This window comes from Salmo salar, chromosome 08 (genome assembly GCF_965601325.2).
Source record: "Salmo salar chromosome 08, fSalSal1, whole genome shotgun sequence".
Classification (NCBI taxonomy): Eukaryota; Metazoa; Chordata; class Actinopteri; order Salmoniformes; family Salmonidae; genus Salmo; species Salmo salar.
This window is the reverse complement of record NC_138298.1, coordinates 22,600,428-22,621,403: the sequence shown is the minus strand read 5'-3', so window position 1 is coordinate 22,621,403 and position 20,976 is coordinate 22,600,428. Positions and strand designations below refer to the sequence as shown.

Below are 20,976 nucleotides of genomic sequence, written 5' to 3'. Positions count from 1 at the left end.
TAATTCTCTAATGCTCTTTGTCTGTGCACATAATCACACACAGCATTCAGGCTGTCTAAGCCAACGGCTTCTCTGGCTTGCGCTCTCTCTCTCCCCCACACACACGCAAACGCCGTACGCACACACACGATAAACATATGCAGTGTCTAAGAGTCCCTTTCCCACTCTCGCCCTCTCGTCACACTCTACACCCCCCCCCCCCCCCCCCCCCCCACACCCCCACACCCAAGATCCAAGGGCTGTAAGGGCTTGATGAATCTCATTGGGCCACTTGAGCAGTGACAGACTAATCCTGCAAGCATTAGTGCTAGCCGAGACATCTGGAGGGGAACGACTCTCATACAAACACACACACACACGTCCTCACCTTCTGGGCCTGCTGCACGTCGGCCGTGATGTGATCCATGTCCCCCTCCTCCATCTCCCCCATGTTCACACGGCTCACCAACACTGTCCCCACCGCCAACACACCATCAGAAGACCTGGGGGAGAGTGGACAGAGTGTCAACTACGGGAACGAGAGAGAAAAGAGGGCAGAAGCGAGTGTGAGAACAGAGGTGTAGATGGAGCAGCTAATGGGACAGAGAACAGAGGTGTAGATGGAGCAGCTAATGGGACAGAGAATAGAGGTGTAGATGGAGCAGCTAATGGGACAGAGAACAGAGGTGTAGATGGAGCAGCTAATGGGACAGAGAATAGAGGTGTAGATGGAGCAGCCAATGGGACAGAGAACAGAGGTGTAGATGGAGCAGCCAATGGGACAGAGAACAGAGGTGTAGATGGAGCAGCTAATGGGACAGAGAACAGAGGTGTAGATGGAGCAGCCAATGGGACAGAGAACAGAGGTGTAGATGGAGCAGCCAATGGGACAGAGAACAGAGGTGTAGATGGAGCAGCCAATGGGACAGAGAACAGAGGTGTAGATGGAGCAGCCAATGGGACAGAGAACAGAGGTGTAGATGGAGCAGCCAATGGGACAGAGAATAGAGGTGTAGATGGAGCAGCCAATGGGACAGAGAACAGAGGTGTAGATGGAGCAGCCAATGGGACAGAGAACAGAGGTGTAGATGGAGCAGCCAATGGGACAGAGAATAGAGGTGTAGATGGAGCAGCCAATGGGACAGAGAACAGAGGTGTAGATGGAGCAGCCAATGGGACAGAGAACAGAGGTGTAGATGGAGCAGCCAATGGGACAGAGAACAGAGGTGTAGATGGAGCAGCCAATGGGACAGAGAATAGAGGTGTAGATGGAGCAGCCAATGGGACAGAGAACAGAGGTGTAGATGGAGCAGCCAATGGGACAGAGAACAGAGGTGTAGATGGAGCAGCCAATGGGACAGAGAACAGAGGTGTAGATGGAGCAGCCAATGGGACAGAGAACAGAGGTGTAGATGGAGCAGCCAATGGGACAGAGAATAGAGGTGTAGATGGAGCAGCCAATGGGACAGAGAATAGAGGTGTAGATGGAGCATGTTTATTGCCGTTGGAAGTGACATCTCAATCAACTTTGCTGATACACTGAGCAACTGAAACACCATTGAAATGGCATGCAACAATGTGGTTTGACATTTCTAAACCAATTGCATCTGTTGCGTTACATTGGGATTCAATAAGCTATAAAAATATAAAGAGTTGCACACTCCATATGTAAACTTCCAGTCATTTATTGGGTAAATCACCTCATTGTGATTTTCCAAAATCATTTGTTAATCGAACCTTTTCGTTAATGATTTAGAACAAATGCTGTCTGTACAATGTAGCTAGCCAAATTGAAATTGCCAGCACTGTTCTAGCTGGCTAGCTAGCTGTCAACTAACTAACCAAGCTAGCAACTAACTAAGCTTAGGCTAGCAACTAACTAAGCTTAGGCTAGCTAGTTGAAACTGGTCTGGGTTTACCTTAAAAATGAAATGTATTGACAGCCAAACCACATACATAAACCTTTACTAGCCATGATGCCAAAATCTATTTATACAGCTCCCGTTTAACTAATTATGTTGCTTCTATCAACCTTGATGGCGGTTCCGGCAGCAACAGGCAGCGCGAGCAACAGCTGTGTTGACATGACAACTGGGTCGGAGTTCCGTACCTTGGAATGGATCACGCGACAAAAGCATTCGTTTTGATTGTGTTGCTTGCAACGAGTTTCACAAAAGTTGAAAAGTTTGCAACTGATCTGGAAGCCACCAAGTTGCAGATGAATTGCTTCATCTGGTGTTGTTACATGAAGCAATCCAAAAGCAACATGGCTGCGTCCAAGTTGCGTCGTGTAACCCCAGCACATTGTGGTCAAATCACTGTGTTACACACCCTCTCCCTCCTTCGGTAACAGATACAAAACAGATACCACCGTTCTCATATTAGGGAGCCCCAATTACTTTTCTAATCATGATCTGATGGGAAATCCATTTCCAGCAGAAGTTCGTCACACACACACAGACACATACGCACACGCACACACGCACACACACGCACACACTTAAATGAACAATTCTCCCTGGGTATTAAGCTAGCAGCATGTGATCTAATCCCCCAGTCAGATTGATCTAGTGCTAATGGGCCTGGTCCCACTCCCAGTGGACAATTAAGCGCTATCATAATCACAGCCAAAGCCTGGGGTGCGAGAGGGACAGAGACAGAGCGAGGGGGGAGGAGAGGGGGATGACACCCCGGGGAGAGAAGGAGAGGAGAGGGATGGTGAGGGATGGAGAGGGAGAAGAGAGGGATCTGGAGAGGTACTCTGGGCCTGGAGAGAGAAAGAAGGGGATGCTACCCCATGGAGAGGAAGGGAGGGATAGTGAGTTGAAGGACGGAGAGGGAGAAGAGACTGATCTGAAGAGGGACTCGGGGAACTGCAGCAGCGGCGTCCTCGCTCAGAGACTCATTTGCACACGGTGGTCCCTTGCTACACCGAGAGACATAAGTCTGTTGATGGATCTCAGGACCCACGCCAGACATCTGCTTCAGTGTTTATCTTTCTTGGTACCCCCCCACCCCCTCTCCCTCCTTTCCCACTCATCCCTCATCCCCCTCTCCACCACACAGAGAACATTCCGGAAAGTCACCCTGACTTTTGAGTAAACATGGTCAGTCCAGATCGAGCCGCTCGTTCCCTCGGATTATAATGAAGAAAATGAGATGAGCATGTCGTTGTTTTTAACACCTGTTGCACAGCTAGCAGACCACCACCGTTACTGCAACGGGGCTACAGTGGCCCACCTCGGTACACTTTCCAGATTGCTTGAGCGCCTTACCATAATGAGACATTCCACTGAAACAAACAGTGTAGGCTTTAAAGTCCTACTCCTACTCCATGCAAGGCTGTAAACTCCTGCACCATTCTCATTTACAGATCATTTATCACGTGATTTACTTCACAAAAGGCACATCTCAATAGGTGGTCCAGGTATCCTCTTTTGTTCTGTATAGCTCCTCAAGAAAGGGGAGAGGCCGATGACATCACATCTCCCCATCAGACCAACTCCTTGAAGTTTGCAGTTGTGTAAAAAAAATAAAAAACGATTTTGCTTAAACATTTTTTTTTTGCCTTTTAGTGTGTGTCCTTCACTGTATGTATATTTGGGATATGGCTTTTCAACGGTAAAAGTAAAACAAATAGCTGGAGAACGTCTTTAAGGTAATTGATTTGTGTGTGGGAGCGATGGGAGATGATGTCATAGTTGTACAGACTGTAGCTTGCACACGGATGGGGGGGTGATATGTCATATACTTGGCATCTTTAAAATACCACGCTTTCACAGTTTTCTGACATCAGTTTGTGTGTGTGTGTGTGTGTGTGTGTGTGTGTGTGTGTGTGTGTGTGTGTGTGTGTGTGTGTGTGTGTGTGTGTGTGTGTGTGTGAGAGAGAGAGAGTGATAATTACCATTATAGCTTAAAGGCAGGTTAAGGAGAGGTTGGTTCAAATCAAGCGAGCGCGTGCGCGAACAGAAGTTGCCTTCCTGACAAGATGGTTGTACCGAGCAGCGCAGCTACAGTCTCTCTGTTAGAGCTGTGATTGACCTCAAATTAACATTGAAGCAGCCTGCTGCGGAGCGCTGACGGAAAAAAGATGGACAGTAAATAAGCTCCTCTCCTCCATCCTCCCACGACTTCTCCTCGGTTCTGGAGTTGGCATTGAACAGTATCTACAGATTGCTCTGCCCGCCTCTGATCTCCCCGCTCAACTGTCCTCATCTACTAATTGGCCCAGAGTTGACTTTTTGTGACAGTGCTTAAATCAGAGCAGCTTCGTTAAAGAGACAAAAAAAATGTGGTGCTTAAAGGGACACTTCGATGCCGTTTGTAAAGTAAACACTGGTATGGTTTGTTGAATGTTGAATAGGAGGTAAAAAATTGTTGAGGTATGTGTCACGTCCTGACCAGTGAAAGGGGTCATTTGCCATAGTAGAATGGTCAGGGCGTGGCAGGGGGGTTGTTTTGTGTGTTTTGGGGGTTTTTGGTTCAAGGGGAATTTGTTCTAGTTTTCATTTTCTATGCTTCGTTTTCCAGGTTTGGCTGAGTATGGTTTCCAATCAGAGGCAGGTGTCTTTCGCTTTCGTTGTCTCTGATTGGAAGCCATACTCAGGCAGCCTGTTTTCCTTTGGGTTTTGTGGGTGGTTGTTTTTCGTTTAGTCTGAGTACCTTACGGAACTGTTGGCTGTCGTTTGGTTGTTTTTGTTGAAGTGTTATCATTTAATAAAGTAAGAATGAGCACTCTACACGCTGCGCCTTGGTCCCCTTTCATCGACCGCTGTGACAGTATGTCTTTAAAGTGCCTGTCGTGTATTTGGAATCGTTCACAAAACAATGAGTTATTAAGGAAGCTGTTTATTGCATTTAAGGATGATTCATTTTGTAACCCTTCTTCAGTTTGCAAACATGTCTCAAAGTGACACAAATCTGTACTAATAACTCATACTAGTCTGGGTGATGAAATGCACATTGCTCAATTTAGTCCTTTTACTTTATTCCATCATGTGTGCTTTATTTTGAATGTATTAACCTAGGAGTGGTTTAAATATGTATCCTATCGTGTGGTGTTTCGGTTTATTTCTTATTTCCTTATTTGAGCGACTTCCTTTACTTTGAATTGGTTAACCTCCTTTTCAGTGTTTCTCTAGCTGTGGTAAGGAGTGTTAGCCAGGGACCTGAGCCATAACCCCCACACCTGAGGAGCATTGTTCAGCAGATTCAAGCCAGCAATGGAAGAGGACAGGTGACACAGGCTGTGCTCAGCCACAGTGTCTGGGGAGAGGGGACCGGATGAGTGTGACCAAGCTGTGCGCACAGAAACATCAGCCCACAGAGAGAAACACAAGATTGAACTTCACTCAACTTTCTAGAGCAGTGGTCACCAACTGGTCGATCAATATCAACTGGTCGATCTTCAAGACATTCCTAGTCGATCGCCAAACATTTCTGTAAAAAACCCAATGTTCCTATTTTTGTTGTTGTTCTTGGGCTGTTGGAGGTAGGTGCACCTGATTCAGCTGCCCTGTGAGCCGGGTGGATGACATGTTGCCATTTTGAACCATTTCATGTTTCTGAAGGTGCAAACTCTGCCTTCCTGGCGGGCCCAGAGAGCAGATCAAGTGTACTATTAGCCTACCGCTGGCCAATCGGATGGCTCAGATGACTGTGTCTGCAGTAACGTAGCAGGCATAAAAGAAAGATACAGCAAAGTTGATACTGTGAGATTTCAAAATGTTTAAAACCATGACTAGAGAGAGACTGTCAACGAATACAGCAAAGAGCTGCTGTTTATATGAATGAGTTCATGTTTAAGCTCTTACTCATCATTGTCAACACTTTGTATTCAACACGTTGTATTCAACACTTCTAAAAGGTGCATTCTTCCCATTTCCACTCAGCACTACAACAAGCACTGCAGCAGTAATGAATGATTAGGAAAGTGTATCTACAGGCATGCGTTGTTATTATTAGCAGCTTGAGTCTTTTTTAATATCGAGGAATTTTTCAATTTCTCTGTTCATTCTCTAGGAGTAACATCATGAATTTGTGCATTAGGCAGAAATAATGCGGTGCGACTCGAGTTTCGCCATCAGCTGGAAGACGGTGTCCCTTTTTGGTCAGTGTCAGTGGAGGAAAGGGAGAGCGGTGGGATGTTGAAAGACGGACCCTGAGTCTGCGGCTCTCTTCCTCCGCTGAGACTGAGCATCAGACACAGGCCATCAGCCCAGTAAAATAAAAAGCTAATGATTTTAATGTATGCTCACTCAGCTGTGCTTCACAAGTAATACAGCCACAGATCTATTACCTGTGTGATTATATAGCCTACCTCAAATTTTGAAATATAATTGTAAAAGAATGGCCCGAACAACAATGCATTGACAGTGCAATTGAAGCAAAGCCAATATGTGGTTATGATGTATTGGGTCTATAGCTTACTGCTCAAAAGTCATTGCTACAGTACTGTTTTTAATTGGTTAATGTTGCATAGGCTTACAAGTTTTTAAGTCATGTAAAAAAAGACTTGGAGTGGTGAATTACGTGTGTGTGCGTACCAATGGTTTCCAGTATGATGACGTTACTGATGAAGCTTTCCCCACCGTCTCCAGACGAGGGCCTGCTACGACGACACTGCCAAGGCAACGACTACCGCATAGGAACCCCATGATGCCAGCGGCGACGCGACGAATGCTCCAAGCTAAACAACTGTGGACTCTAGCGGGCATGTGGTGTGAGCGTGCCCAGGCATGTCCTTGTGTTTTGTTCTGTGTTGCTTTTATCCTGTAATGCCCTTTTAATACTAAGAAAAAATAAATATATTGTCAGCTTGTGTCTGTGGTATTGGGATCGAAAGATCCTTGGTTTTTGACACGTATACGAACCGTGAATATTACAACCAAACTGGAGTCAATAAAGAATGGCTCCATAAATGAGATGATTTGCTCAGGGAGTGTGTAAAACATAACAACCCTTTGTTCTGTGAAATATCAAGTTGGAAATAATTTCATTTTTTTTCCTCCTCAGAGAAACCATTTTCTTTTCTACTCAAACCCATTTCACTTCCTTAAACTCTCATGACCCATTCACGAAGCACAAAAGGCTGCAACAGCACTCGAGCAAACCAATGCACACCTGTCCTAAACTGACCGATGGAGGCCATTTTATGACTGCTGTTCAGAATCATGACTCCAGCCAAACAATTAAAGCCCTGAGCCATAGTGACATCTAACAGCTGCTGGGGCTGTGTAGTGGAGACTTTGGCTTGGCCACCGCCACCTATATTGAGGGACCTGATTCATTCATCGCAATCACTTTAAGCAGTCCCCTATAACCCAATAAAGCTGCTTGTAACAGATGCTACAACCATATCCGAGGGTCCTTACATGGGGAGAAGAAGATTCAATTTGTATCGAAGGTCACTGTAGTCTCTGAGTCATTGAGGCATGAAGCATGGAAACTGGACTGGAACAAACTACTGTTTAGAAACTGTTCTGACAAGGCATCAAGGTTTTAGTCTTGATTGAGTGGGCCTATCAGGGGTTGGAGTGAGGCATAAACAAACCAATCAATGGAGAGGACAGTAAGACGCATGCATGGTTTTTCCCACTCTTGGCTAGGCCTTCCCATCAGCCCTGGCATGCAGTGCCTTGGGCCGGGTCAGCTGCAAAGGTGTCTAGAACATTGAGCATGAAAAGCCCAGGGCAGGTAGTTCAAGACAGACAAAGGAAATGACACTCAGGTAGAGAGAAAATAGAATCATGAGCAATGTGAGAAAGAGTGCCCAGTTTCTGCCTTCCAGTCAACCACAAGAGAGAGTCACATACAGAAACACAGAGAGAGGAGAGAGAGTCACATACAGAAACACAGAGAGAGGAGAGAGAAAGAGAGTCACATACAGAAACACAGAGAGAGGAGAGAGAGAGAGAGAGTCACATACAGAAACACAGAGAGAGGAGAGAGAGAGAGAAAGTCACATACAGTAACACAGAGAGAGGAGAGAGAGAGAAAGTCACATACAGTAACACAGAGAGGAGAGAGAGAGTCACATACAGAAACAGAGGAGAGAGAGAGTCACATACAGAAACAGAGGAGAGAGAGAGTCACATACAGAAACAGAGGAGAGAGAGAGTCACATACAGAAACACAGAGAGAGGAGAGAGAGAGAGAGTCACATACAGAAACACAGAGAGAGTCACAAACAGAAACACAGAGAGAGGAGAGAGAGAGAGAGTCACATACAGAAACACAGAGAGAGTCACAAACAGAAACACAGAGAGAGGAGAGAGAGAGAGTCACATACAGAAACACAGAGAGAGTCACAAACATAAACAGAGAGAGAGAGAGAGAGAGAGAGAGAGAGAGAGAGAGAGAGAGAGAGAGAAAGAGAAAGAGAGTCACATACAGAAACACAGAGAGAGAGTCACATACAGAAACACAGAGAGAGGAGAGAGAGAGAGAGAGAGAGAGAGCAGGAGTGAAAGTGAAGAGACAGGCAATTGTCTCGCCTCCACAGAGGTCTCCTGAAATGGCATCTTGAGAGCACAGGGGAGGGGAAAGTTCCACGGAAACATGCCTTCTTGTCAACCACAAGAGTGAGAGTGTCACATATAGAAACACAGAGAGAGGAGAGTGAGTGAGAGAGCAGGAGTAAAAGGACAGGCAATTGTCTCATCTCCACAGAGGTCCCCTGAAATGGCGTCTTGAGAGCACAGGGGAGGGGAAAGTTCAACGGAAACGTCAAAGTCCCCACACTCCCACAGAGAGAGACCAAGAAACCTGACAGCAACGGAAGTACAGCGAAGCACTTTAGCTTACCCCTTAAGAGGCCTAAAGCTTTAGCCGCGGGACGCTAAAAATAAGATAGAAATACACTGCAGGACCCTAAAGAAAAGCTAGTTTCCTTTTTGCTCCCACTATTACTCCTCCTTGTCAACTGAAGAGGAGTTTGTTGGTTGAGTCCCTTCAGGACATGTTAAGAACTGTGTCGTGCATCGCAAGAGGGAGTGGTCATGCAGACATGGAAAATATTTGCTTCTGTATACAGGAAGATATAGGGCTACTATACAGCAAGTGAAGACGCTAAGGCCCATAAGTCTATGCCTAGTAGGATATCTGTCTGACTGATACATGGTCATTAAGGACAGATGTTACGATAAGGGTCGTGTTGATGGAGAAACCAGCCTCCCTGCAGAATCCTCTGCAGTGGACTGAAGAGGGTTGCAAAGACACTCATTGGGAATGAATGAGCTCTTTTATACGTGACTCTGCAATAATTGGGTTTAGTGCTCAGGGGAGCTGCCTCAATCAATGTGGGAGCAGGCTTTGTTCAAACAAGTCGCCAGGATCGCATTGGGAACCACCGGCCGGGCTGGCGCTGCACAGACAGACTGATCTGCAGTTGGATGGCTTCCAGTTCCCTTACTAAAACCTACTAACAGAATTGTGACCTTTTCATGCCCGTTGATGAAAATAGACTTAGACAAACTGCCGCAATAGTAGCATGTCGAAATTTAAAAGTCATGATTAACAAATCCCCAGTTAAAGTGTAGATAGACTTTAACAAGAAAAACACCTAATAGGACTAAATGTAAAAGTCATGATTAAAATGTTCCAATATGTTACGGAACAGTACAGTAAAGTATTTGTGTGATATCTGCAGAGAACTAGAACAAACCAGAAACAAACTCCCACTATTTTTAGTCGTCTTTAATGTAAAATTCATGCTTTAAAATACCCAGTATGCTACGCTATAGTACAGTACAGTGAAATATGTGTGTAATATCTCTCCAGAGAATTAGGGCAGTCCCCGGTCTGACTAGCTCATTTGTCCACACTCTATAATCCATCATTAACATGGAGAAAGTGGTTTCAGGGCGATACTTGAGCATTTGTCAAGAGTTCTTCCTCTGAGCCCTTCGGGTCGAGGGCTATCGACATCTCCATGGTTTATGTAAAACACCACAGAATGAGGGAATGTCTCCACGTGATGCTGCCTGAGAGGGGTGGGGCTTACAATTAAAGCCAGAGTACATGTTAATTCATCTCTGTCACTAAGAATTGTTTCTCTCGTTAGGGTGAGATTGGAATAGAAACAGATATATTGTCGTTACGGTAATGTGGAATGACATCTTGTTGAATTCTAAAGATGGCAAAGACAGAGCAGTGATGTATTTATATTTATTTGGGGGGGGGGGGGGGGGGGGGTAGATTAGCTTTAATATTGCAGATATTTATGTCTCTTTATAGCAACGCAACCACACAGTCAGTGACTCACCTATAAACACGCGCACACACACACGCCTTCACCTGACTAGTATTATCAACCCACTCTCATTTACCACATTGGTTTTCTAGGGGTAAAAAAAAATCCCTATTACCCAAACAACCAGGTTCCTGCAGACTGTTCTCAACACAGGCCTTGTTCAATTATTTTCATAGTGCATAGATTCAATTGTGTGTGTGTGTTAGTGAGAGTGTGTTTGTTGGGGATTGTGTGTGTGTGTGTGTTACTGAGAGTGTGTTTGTTGGGGATTGTGTGCGTGTGTCTGTGTGTGGTGGGGATGACAACTTTATTTTAGATTACATCCACGTCAGGTTATTCAAAAGCCAAGTGTGGATCGATGACAATTGAATGAGGGCGGGAGATGTCAGGACAGAAAACAGGAACAATCAGTGACCTTCCTCACGATACAGTGGATGAATACCACGCATTAATCAAGTGACGGGGCTCAATAGTCTCCTTAGTCATTCATTCCCAGATAACGTACTTAAACCTGTCACTTCAGAAGCACTATAGAACACCGGAGGAGGCCGAGATCCGCTCAAGACGATAACTAAAAAGAAAGAAAACAGGAGAGAGAAAACGTCGTCCGGCCTCCACAATGAATGCAGCTTTCCCCTCAATTAAAAACCGAACAGGAGGAGAACGAACGTCCCCTTTCGCGAGCACTGAAATGACTCAGAGAAAGAGAGAGAGAGAGACGGATGCAATGAGCGCAGACATCGAAGCGTAATTATTATTTTCATATGAAGTGTGAAAGCGCTGACAAAACAGCTCTTTCCTCCGGCGTAAAACAGATGGGTTTCTAGGCGTAATTGCTCTTGGAAAAATTCCAGCAACCCGATTCTGACGGCAACTGGGTGTGACAAGCGTTTGCTGCTCAGATCGGGCTGTAGGAGGGCGGTGGCACCGCGGCTGTTTGCTGCTTGAATCACATTTTAATTGTCTCGCCATTCTGTCCATAATAAACCAGGTAGACTTTTACTTTACAAACAAAAACAGTCCCAAAGTTTGTTTTACTGGTACATGCTGTTCTCGATACACGGTGGAGCCAATTAGATGCACAGCGCTGTGCCAATGCTGTCGGAGATGGAGGCAGAGAGGGAAATGGTTGTCACCCGCCTATGACCCTTTAAAATGGCATGCTTGAGAGAACATGAAACCAGCATCTCATTTTGCCAACCGTGGAAGTTGGGAAGAGAGCAAACACACACAGAGGCCAAGAGAGAGAGACACAGAGAAAGAGGGGGGGGGGAGAGAGAGAGAGAGAGAGAGAGGGTGAGAGAGACCAAGATGATTCAATAATTAATATGTTCCCACAATTACTGAATAACGTCTACGTTATAGAAGACATAAGATTACAGTAACTATGGAAGTGGTAAAGCAGTCGTTATGTTTTTTTTATGTAGCATGGTAACCAGTCACGTAGTATACGGTATATACTGTCTATTGCCTCATTCCTTGTGCTATGTAGCGGTTCAGTGTGACCACATTACTTCTCCGTTACCTAGAAACCACTGTGGATTGTGAACGTGATCACGAGTGTCCTCTGATTCCAACCTAACAGAACAACACCCCAGAAGGACTGTGGCTTTCATTAAGGTCCATATGGGAAGACAAGAGAGAATCCACAGTCTCTGAGCCCGGATTTATCAAGCATCTCGGAGCACGAGTGATGGTCTAGGATCAGTTTTGCCTTTTAGTTTCGCCACACCTGTACATCATAATTAATACCATCACGGACAGGGAGGACCTGATCCTAGATCAGATACAGGCCATGGTCTGAGTCCCTATCCCTAATAGACACAGGGCAGTGTGCATGTAATTACTACTGCCAATAGTTAATGGCTTGATGGATTTGCAATGCCTGGTAACGGACCAGCACTCCACTGGGTTCCACTGATTGCAGGTAGGGAACGCTGGACACTCTTAGATCGTCAGGGCTGTTGTGCAGCCATAGGCGTTAATACACCCGTGTTGGCACACATATAATGATGCACCCATTTCAAATCAAAACAAAGTTTATTTGTCACGTGCGCCAAATACAACAGGCACCTTACAGTGAAATGCTTACTTACAGGCCCTAACCAACAAGTAAAAAATAGGTATTAGGTGAACAATAGGTAAGTAAAGAAATAAAAAACAACAGTAAAAAGACAGTGAAAAATAACAGTAGCGAGGCTATATATAGTAGCAAGGCTATATACAGGCACCGGTTAGTCAGGCTTATTGAGGTAGTATGTACATGTAGGTATGGTTAAAGTGACTATGCATATACGATAAACAGAGAGTAGCAGTAGCTTAAAAGAGGGGTTGGTGGGTGGCGGGACACAATGCAGATAGTCCGGGTAGCCAATGTGCGGGGCACCAGTTAGTCGCGCTAATTGAGGTAGTAAGTACATGAGTGTATAGTTAAAGTGAATATGCATATATGATTAACAGAGAATAGCAGCAGCGTAAAAGAGGGGTTGGGGGAAACACAACGCAAATAATCCAGGTAGCCATTTGATTACCTGTTCAGGAGTCTTATGATTTGGGGGTAAAAGCTGTTGAGAAGCCTTTTGGGCCTAGACTTGGCACTCCGGTACTGCTTGCCATGATGTAGCAGAGGGAACAGTCTATGACTAGGGTGGCTGGAGTCTTTGACAATTTTTAGGGCCTTCCTCTGGTATAGAGGTCCTGGATGGCAGGAAGCTTGGCCCCAGTGATGTACTGGGCTGTACGCACCACCCTCTGTAGTGCCTTGCGGTCGGAGGCTGCACAGTTGCCGTACCAGGTAGTGATGCAACCAGTCAGGATGCTCTCTCTGTTGCAGCTGTATAACCTTTTGAGGATCTGAGGACCCATGCAAATCGTTTTACTTTGCTGAGGGGGAATAGTCTTTGTCGTGTCCTCTTCACGACTGTCTTGGTGTGTTTGGACCATTCTAGTTTGTTGGTGATGTGGATACCAAGGAACACGAAGCTCTCAACCTGCTCCACTACAGCCCCGTCGATGAGAATGGGGGCGTGCTCGGTCTTCCGTTTCCTGTAGTCCACAATCATCTCCTTTGTCTTGGTTACGTTGAGGGATAGGATGTTATTCTGGCACCCCCCGGCCAGGGCTCTGACTTCCTCCCTATAGGCTGTTTCGTTGTTGTCGGTGATCATGCCTACCACTGTTGTGTCATCTGCAAACTTAATGATGGTGTTGGAGTCGTGGCTGGCCACGCAGTCGTGGGTGAACGGGAGCACAGGAGGGGACTGAGCACGCACCCCAGAGGGGCTCCAATGTTGAGGATTAGTGTGGCAGATGTGTTGCTACCTACCCTCACCACCTGCGGGCGGTCCGTCAGGAAGTCCAGGATCCAGTTGCAGAGGGAGGTGTTTAGTCCCAGGATCCTTAGCTTAGTGATGAGCTTTGAGGGTACTATGGTGTTGAACGCTGAGCTGAACGCTGAGGTTTTCCTTTTGTCCAGGTGGGAAAGGGCAGTGTGGAGTGCCAAAGAGATTGCATCATCTGTGGATCTGTTTGGGCGGTATGCAAATTGGAGTGGGTCTAGGGTTTCTGGGATAATGGTGTTGATGTGAGCCATTACCAGCCTTTCAAAGCACTTCATGGCTACGAACGTGAGTGCTATGGGTCTGTAGTCATTTAGGCAGGTTGCCTTTGTGTTCTTGGGCACAGGGACTATGGTGGTCTGCTTGAAACATGTTGGTATTACAGACTCGGGCAGGGAGAGGTTGAAAATGTCAGTGAAGACACCTGCCAGTTGGTCAGCACATGCCCGGAGCACACATTCTGGTAATCCGTTTGGCCCCGTGGCCTTGTGAATGTTGACCTGTTTAAAGGTCTTACTCATGTTGGCTACAGAGAGCGTGGTCACACAGTCATCTGTAACAGCTGATGTTCTCATGCATACTTCAGTGTTGCATGCTTCGAAGCGAGCATAGAAGTGATTGCGGCTGTGCTTCCTTTTGTAGTCTCTAATAGTTTGCAAGCCCTGCCACATAAGACGAGCATTGGAGCCGGTGTAGTACGATTCAATCTTAGCCCTGTATTGGCGCTTTGCCTGTTTGATAGTTCGTCGGAGGACAAAGCAGGATTTATTATAAGCTTCCATGTTAGAATCTCGCACCTTGAAAGTGGCAGCTCTACCCTTTAGCTCAGTGTGAATGTTGCTTGTAATCCATGGCTTCTGGTTGGGGTATGTACGTACAGTCACTGTAGGGACAACGTCCTCAATGCACTTATTGAAAAAGCCAGTGTCTGATGTGGTGTACTCCTCAATGCAATCGGAAGAATCCTGGAACATATTCCAGTCTGTGATAGCAAAACAGTCCTGTAGTTTAGCATCTGCTTCATCTGACCACTTTTTTATAGACCGAGTCACTGGTGCTTCCTGCTTTAATTTTTGCTTGTAAGCAGGAATCAGAAGGATAGAATTGTGGTCAGAACGCGTCTCTGTGTGTGGAGTACAGGTGATCTCGAATTTGTTTCCCTCTGGTTGCGCATTTAACATGATAGAGATAAGGTAAAACTGATTTAAGTTTCCCTGCATTAAAGTTTCCGGCCACTAGGAGCACCGCCTCTGGGTGAGCGGTTTCCTGTTTGCTTATTTCCTTATACAGCTGACTGAGTGCGGTCTTAGTGCCAGCATCCGTCTGTAGTGGTAAATAAACAGCCACGAAAAGTATAGATGAAAACTCTCTTGGCAAATAGTGTGGTCTACAGTTTATCATAAAATACTCTACTTCAGGCGAGCAAAATCTAGAGACTTCCTTAGATTTCATGCACCAGCTGTTGTTTACAAATATGCACAGACCGCCCCCCCCTCGTCTTACCGGAGTGTGCTGTTCTATCTAGCCTGTGCAGAGTATATCCTGCTAGCTGAAGTTACAGTGTTTGATGTCCCGTTGGTAGGATATTCGTGATCGTACATCGTATAATTTATTGTCCAATGATTGTACGTTGGCGAGTAATATTGACGGTAACAGCCGCTTTCCCACTCGCCTTCTGCGGATCCTTACGAGGCACCCCTCCCTGTGTCCTCTGTACCTACGTCTCTTCCTCTTGCCAATAACGGGGATGTTGGCTTTGTCAGGTGTTCGCAGTATATCCTGTGCGTCCTGCTTGTTGAAGAAAGAATCTTTGTCTAATCCGAGGTGAGAGATCAATGTTCTGATATTCAGAAGCTCTTTTATGCCGTTAAGATACGGTGACAGAAACATTATGTACAAAATAAGTTACAAATAATGCGACAAAAAGCACATAATAGTACAATTGGTTAGGCGCACGTAAAACTGCTGCCATTTCCTCCGCTGCCGTTTAGCGCTGCAGTCTAGTCCCCTGTGGCTCAGTTGGTAGAGCATGGTGCTTGCAACGCCAGGGTTGTGGGTTCGATTCTCACAGGGGACCAATTTGAAAATGTATGCGCTTGCTACTGTAAGTTGCTCTGGATGAGAGCATCTGTAAAAATGAAGCCCAACTGTCTAGGCTATGTGTAGGATAATAATAGAATTCTACTTGTGACAAGATGATACTTCTAATAGAAATGTGGTGCTATGGTTATGACAGGGTCCATGTGATACTGACCAATTTTTGAGGACACAATCAAAACCACTTTTCAACCCACAGTCTTCAAAAGTTTGTAATAATAACTGTTTTCAATGGCCTCACTTCAAGGAGGGCTTGGTGTCTAGACTAGCCATTTTGAAATGAATAATTATAACTTTGCTAGTGACTAATCAAGCACTTTCCATTTGTATAGGTTTGCAGTGTGTGTGTGTGTGTGTGTGTGTGTGTGTGTGTGTGTGTGTGTGTGTGTGTGTGGCTTGCTTTGTATACTCAATATCTATTGTGTCTTCATGCAGACACTATGCTAAACACAGACATCTCAGAGAAGCAAGTGTCGGGTCCACTATCATTACCCATAGAGGCCGTCTGGAGCCTGTATTAAAAACATGGAACAGAGTGAAAAGTCATTTTAACATCATAGATATCAGCTGGAATGTGGTTTAGACCAATCAGCATTCAGGATTTGACCCACCCGTTGTATAATAAACAAATAAAGTGCAGTACGTTTGCAAAGGTCACGCACGCCTATCTAAAGCACATTTAATATACTTCATGGTCAAACTTAAGCCTCACACTGAAGAAGGCTGCAAAGCCGAAACGTCTGTGTACGCTATCCTCACTGCAGTGAAAATAATTCAAGCAATCTAAAAAGGAAATAAGCTTTATGAGACATCTTTTAGAGTGCGGACCCATTTGTTTGTCAACTTAAGCCTCACCAAGAGGAGCAAAGTCATTCTGGAGAGCGTGGTCTCAAAAGGTCACCTTTGACTCTGAAATCAAAGCTAGGCTTTTAAAGAGCAGGAGCACGTAGTTTCCTCGTATGCCCCTTGGAGAGAGAGAGGATTTAAGGCACACACACACTGTTGAAGGCTGTTGGTGCAGGTCATTGGTATCGACAGGAGAAACCGTTTGCATTCCGCATGGCTTCCCTCTCAAGGTCTGGAAAGTCGCCGGGATTAGATTCTGAGTAATCATTCGATTCTGAGGAAGGCTTCCCATTAAGATTTGACCGGATTGGAATGAGCAGCGTCACTGATTACACAATTACAGATAGCTACATAGAGAGAGAGACACAGAGACAGACAGAGAGCGACAGAGAGAGAGAGAGAGCAACAGAGAGAGAGAGAGTGACAGAGAGAAAGAGAGCGACAGAGAGAGAGAGCGTCAGAGAGAGAGAGCGTCAGAGAGAGAGAGAGCGACAGAGAAAGAAAAAATTAAGAGATAAACAGAAAGACAAAAAAAAAGGAATGTATCATTTCATAGTAATTTTTTTTGACAAAATATGACTTTGATGTCTACGGTGACACCATAGGTAAGGGACTGTATCACAATGCCTGCAGTGCTGCAAAAAAGGCACCCAGGTGCAGACAAACCACAAGTTCAAACACTTCAAAACCACTTGTTTGTACAGCTGTCCTGACACCGAGTGCACAAAACATTAGGAACACCTAATATTGAGTTGCACCCCATTTTGCTCTCAGAACAGACTCGATATCCTTTGGGTGGTGGACCATTCTTGATACACACAGGAAACTGTTGAGCGTGAAAAACGCCTGCTACCACACCCTGTTCAAAGGCACTTAAATCTTGTCTTGTCCATTCACCCTCTGAACGGCACACATACACAATCCAGCTCTCATTTGTCTCAAGGCTTAAAAATCCTTCTTTAACCTGTTTCCTCCCCTTCATCTACACTGATTGAAGTGGATTTCACAAGTGACATCAATAACGGATCATAGATTTCACCTGGATTCACATGGAAAGAGCCGGTGTACTTAATGTTTTGTTCACTCAGTGTATATTTAAGCAATAAGGCCTGAGGAGGTGTGGTATATGGCCAATATACCACGGCTAAGGGCTGTTCTTACGCACGACGCAAGGTGGAGTGCCTGGATACAGCCCTTAGCCGTGCTATATTGGCCATATACAACAACCCCCCGAGGTGCCTTATTGTTATTATAAACTGGTTACCAATGTAATTAGAACAGTAAAAATAAATGTTTTGTCATACCCATGGTATACAGTTGGATATACCACGCCAATCAGCATTGAGGGCCCGAACCACCCAGTTTATAATATTGCCTAACCAACACATTATGCACACACAAACAAAACAAACAAGCCAAAATTCCAGGGGGCATTAATTCAACTTTATGACTCATGTAATCATAGAAACATTTGCCCTCTCATTCTCTCCTCCGCCACGAGGCTGCCCTCTCCGTCTATCCTCTGCCAGCTAAGACCTTTTCAAACCTCTGTCATCCAAATGTTAAGGCCTTATTCATGCCAAAACGTCAGACACATTTTAGATAGTTAAAGTGACTTAGAGAGACAGAACGCTGAGTTGAACTTAACTCCCTTCAACCAGAGGGCTCATCAGAACTGCACTGCAGCAATTTGCTTTCCTCTCCCGAGTGTGTGTATGTGTGTGGCTAATAACTAGCTCTGCACTGTGTCAATATGACCTTGGCGTTAAAGGGTATTTCCACCTCTTTTCAACTTCCTTTTCATTATCGCCAGCACAATACCAGTGTCTACATGTGAAAACGGTGCATTTCTACGTTTTGTAGGAAAACATATAAAGTTAAAAAGTTCTACCCGATGACATCCCAAAAAATAGAAACAGTGATTTTCAATGAGATTTGGAGTGAAGCCCACTGGCTAGAAACGTTGCTGTTTTTCTTACTTTTAAATCGCACCCTGTGATGTCACAGAGAAGCATTTTTAGGAGTTTTCTTCTTATTTTTTTAACCACAGATCATAGAAACGCAGCGTTTTCACATGTAGACACTGGTATGGTGCTGGAGATAATGAATATGAGGTTGAAAAGTGGCGGAGTTGCCCTTTAAACCAATGGGAGGTGCATGTCAAAGCTGTTACACCATCCGTACACACGACTGACCAAACATTAAGAACAACAGACCTAGTTAGTCATTGTTTGTTTGAAACCTTTTAAAACAGTAGCTTGTCTTCACGTCAACCTTTGTTTCCAACAAAGTTAGCAGCATCAGCCCTGGTCGAAGCCATATAATAGAATTACTAGACCTGCCATCACCATTCATCAGTACGCGTGGTCTGATGGGGCTTTTACCTTTCTACTAATTATGTTTCTATGGTTAAAGCATATGCAGAAGTCTAGATCAAATGCATCAAATGCAGAACATGGCTCCGATGCTTTTTACCTCTGCACTTCCTCTGGGTCCGTGTGGAGATCAGGAGTAGAGAGGGGCAATCTGCCAAACAAAGCAACAATAGAAATACCATTATGCACTTTGTCAATGTGGTCTAGATGATACAACAACCAGGTGCGAGATCAAGGGAGACTGTGGAACAGAATGGAGGGAACAGCGGAGCTAAGAGCAACAGGGACGGGCTGAAATCAAGAGCCATGAGGTAGTTGTGGTGGTGGAGCAGCTAGGTTGAGCTGCATGTCATGCAGCCTACAGCTCTGATATCAGGCACTGTTGGGCTGGATGTGGGCTCAATGTCAACCCTCTCTCTCCCTGATACCTTCAACAGTTTTGGGGTGAGTGAGGAGGTGGATCAGGGACTGAGGCTCCATGACAGAACCCTGTCTCTAATAAACGACTTAGCTCTTTATGGGCTTCAGTCAGAAACAGATTAAAGTGGATAAAGGCAGGATATTATACATGACCCCCCCCCCCCCCCACCCCTCTTCCCTTCCTGGGTGTGGGGATGTATTGGGAGAGGAGCGCAGCGAAGATTGCAGTTCTCCCGTCGTCTCCTCTACAGAGTGCTGGAATGATGGAGGGCCACAATCTCTTCCAAAGTGGAGAAGAAAGAAAAAAAAGAGACCCCAATGGCAGGCATCAAGACATCCTGATTTGATCCCTCCTTCATGTTGTCCTCATTATAGCCCATTATAGTACATAGCCCATCTATAATTTAGCCCAAACTACTACCTCTTCCCCTACTGTATTTATTTATTTTATTTATTTTGCTCCTTTGCACCATATTATTTATATTTTATCTTTGAACTTTCTTCAAACTACAAATCTACCATTCCAGTGTTTTTCTTGCTATACTTTATTTACTTTGCCACCATGGCATTTTTTTTTTGCCTTTACCTCCCTTATCTCACATCATTTGCTCACATTGTATATAGTCTTATTTTTTTAATTATTATTATTATTTTTTTTTATTTATTTTTTTATTCTACTGCATCATTGATTGTATGTTGTTTTACTCCATGTGTAACTCTGTGTTTTTGTATGTTGTCGAACTGCTTTGCTTTATCTTGGCCAGGTCGCAATTGTAAATGAGAACTTGTTCTCAACTTGCCTACCTGGTTAAATAAAGGTGAAATAAAAAAAAATAAAAAAATTATAACCCACTCATCAAATAGACAAGGACTTGGCCCAGATGGGTCCCCCTACATTCTAAGCCCCTTTTGTCCCATGTCTACCGAGATTTATACCATGGCATTGTTGAATACGTGTTTCAAAATGGCTTGAAGGGCATTCCAGAGCGTGCATTATTTCCCTATAACGCACAGTATATTTGCATGTTAGAATTCAATGGCTATAGTTAATTTTTCAATTCAAGTCGAATTGAAAACATTATTGGCATTGTTGAATTCGATTTTCATTATAGCAAGCTTGGACTAACGGTTTGGTAAGCTAAACTAGCAAGTCTGTTTGTTCACTGTCGTGAACTAGTAAACCTGCTAGCTACATACTTTTTTGACATTCACCTATGTCTTTTTGGTTCACTATATAACTCTCCATTTTCTTATTTCTTCACTCTATATGAGACCTATTACCTTATTCAATATGCGTGTTGAGTTTCTGGGCACTACTGGAACGTTCCGGATTATCCAGAATGTTCTTTTTAGACAACTTTTGAAAAGCCCAGATTATTTATGAACGGTAATTAAAGCAGGATTTCAGCCCAAGTGTGTGTGTGTGTGTGTGTGTGTGTGTGTGTGTGTGTGTGTGTGTGTGTGTGTGTGTGTGTCAGCCTGAAAGCGATTCATTTTATCTGGCATGAACATATTTGGTGCCTTGGTGGATCTCTGGTCTAGGTCATTATTTTCATATTCTATCCATGGGACTCCTAGCCTTGAGGGAACCTTCTAGATTATGCAGTGAAACAGCACAGAAGTGCATTTTGGGTAATAATGGGAGAAATGTGGAGACCATATGTGCATT

At 44.7% G+C, this 20,976-nt stretch overlaps 1 protein-coding gene across 9 annotated transcripts in view; it reads right to left on the bottom strand.

Annotated features, from left to right (window-relative positions):
- LOC106610235 (type II inositol 3,4-bisphosphate 4-phosphatase) overlaps positions 1-20,976 on the bottom strand; it is a 188,340-nt gene that overhangs the window by 76,597 nt on the left and 90,767 nt on the right. For 6 of the 9 annotated variants that reach the window (XM_045722771.2, XM_045722772.2, XM_045722775.2 and 3 more), the window contains 2 exons: positions 18,988-19,038; positions 368-482 (listed from right to left, as the gene is read on the bottom strand). In XM_045722771.2, the coding sequence (XP_045578727.2) occupies positions 368-482; positions 18,988-19,038 (166 nt within the window). The remainder of the gene's footprint in view (positions 1-367; positions 483-18,987; positions 19,039-20,976) is intronic. The other 3 variants (XM_045722773.2, XM_045722780.2, XM_045722781.2) reach the window with 1 other exon arrangement.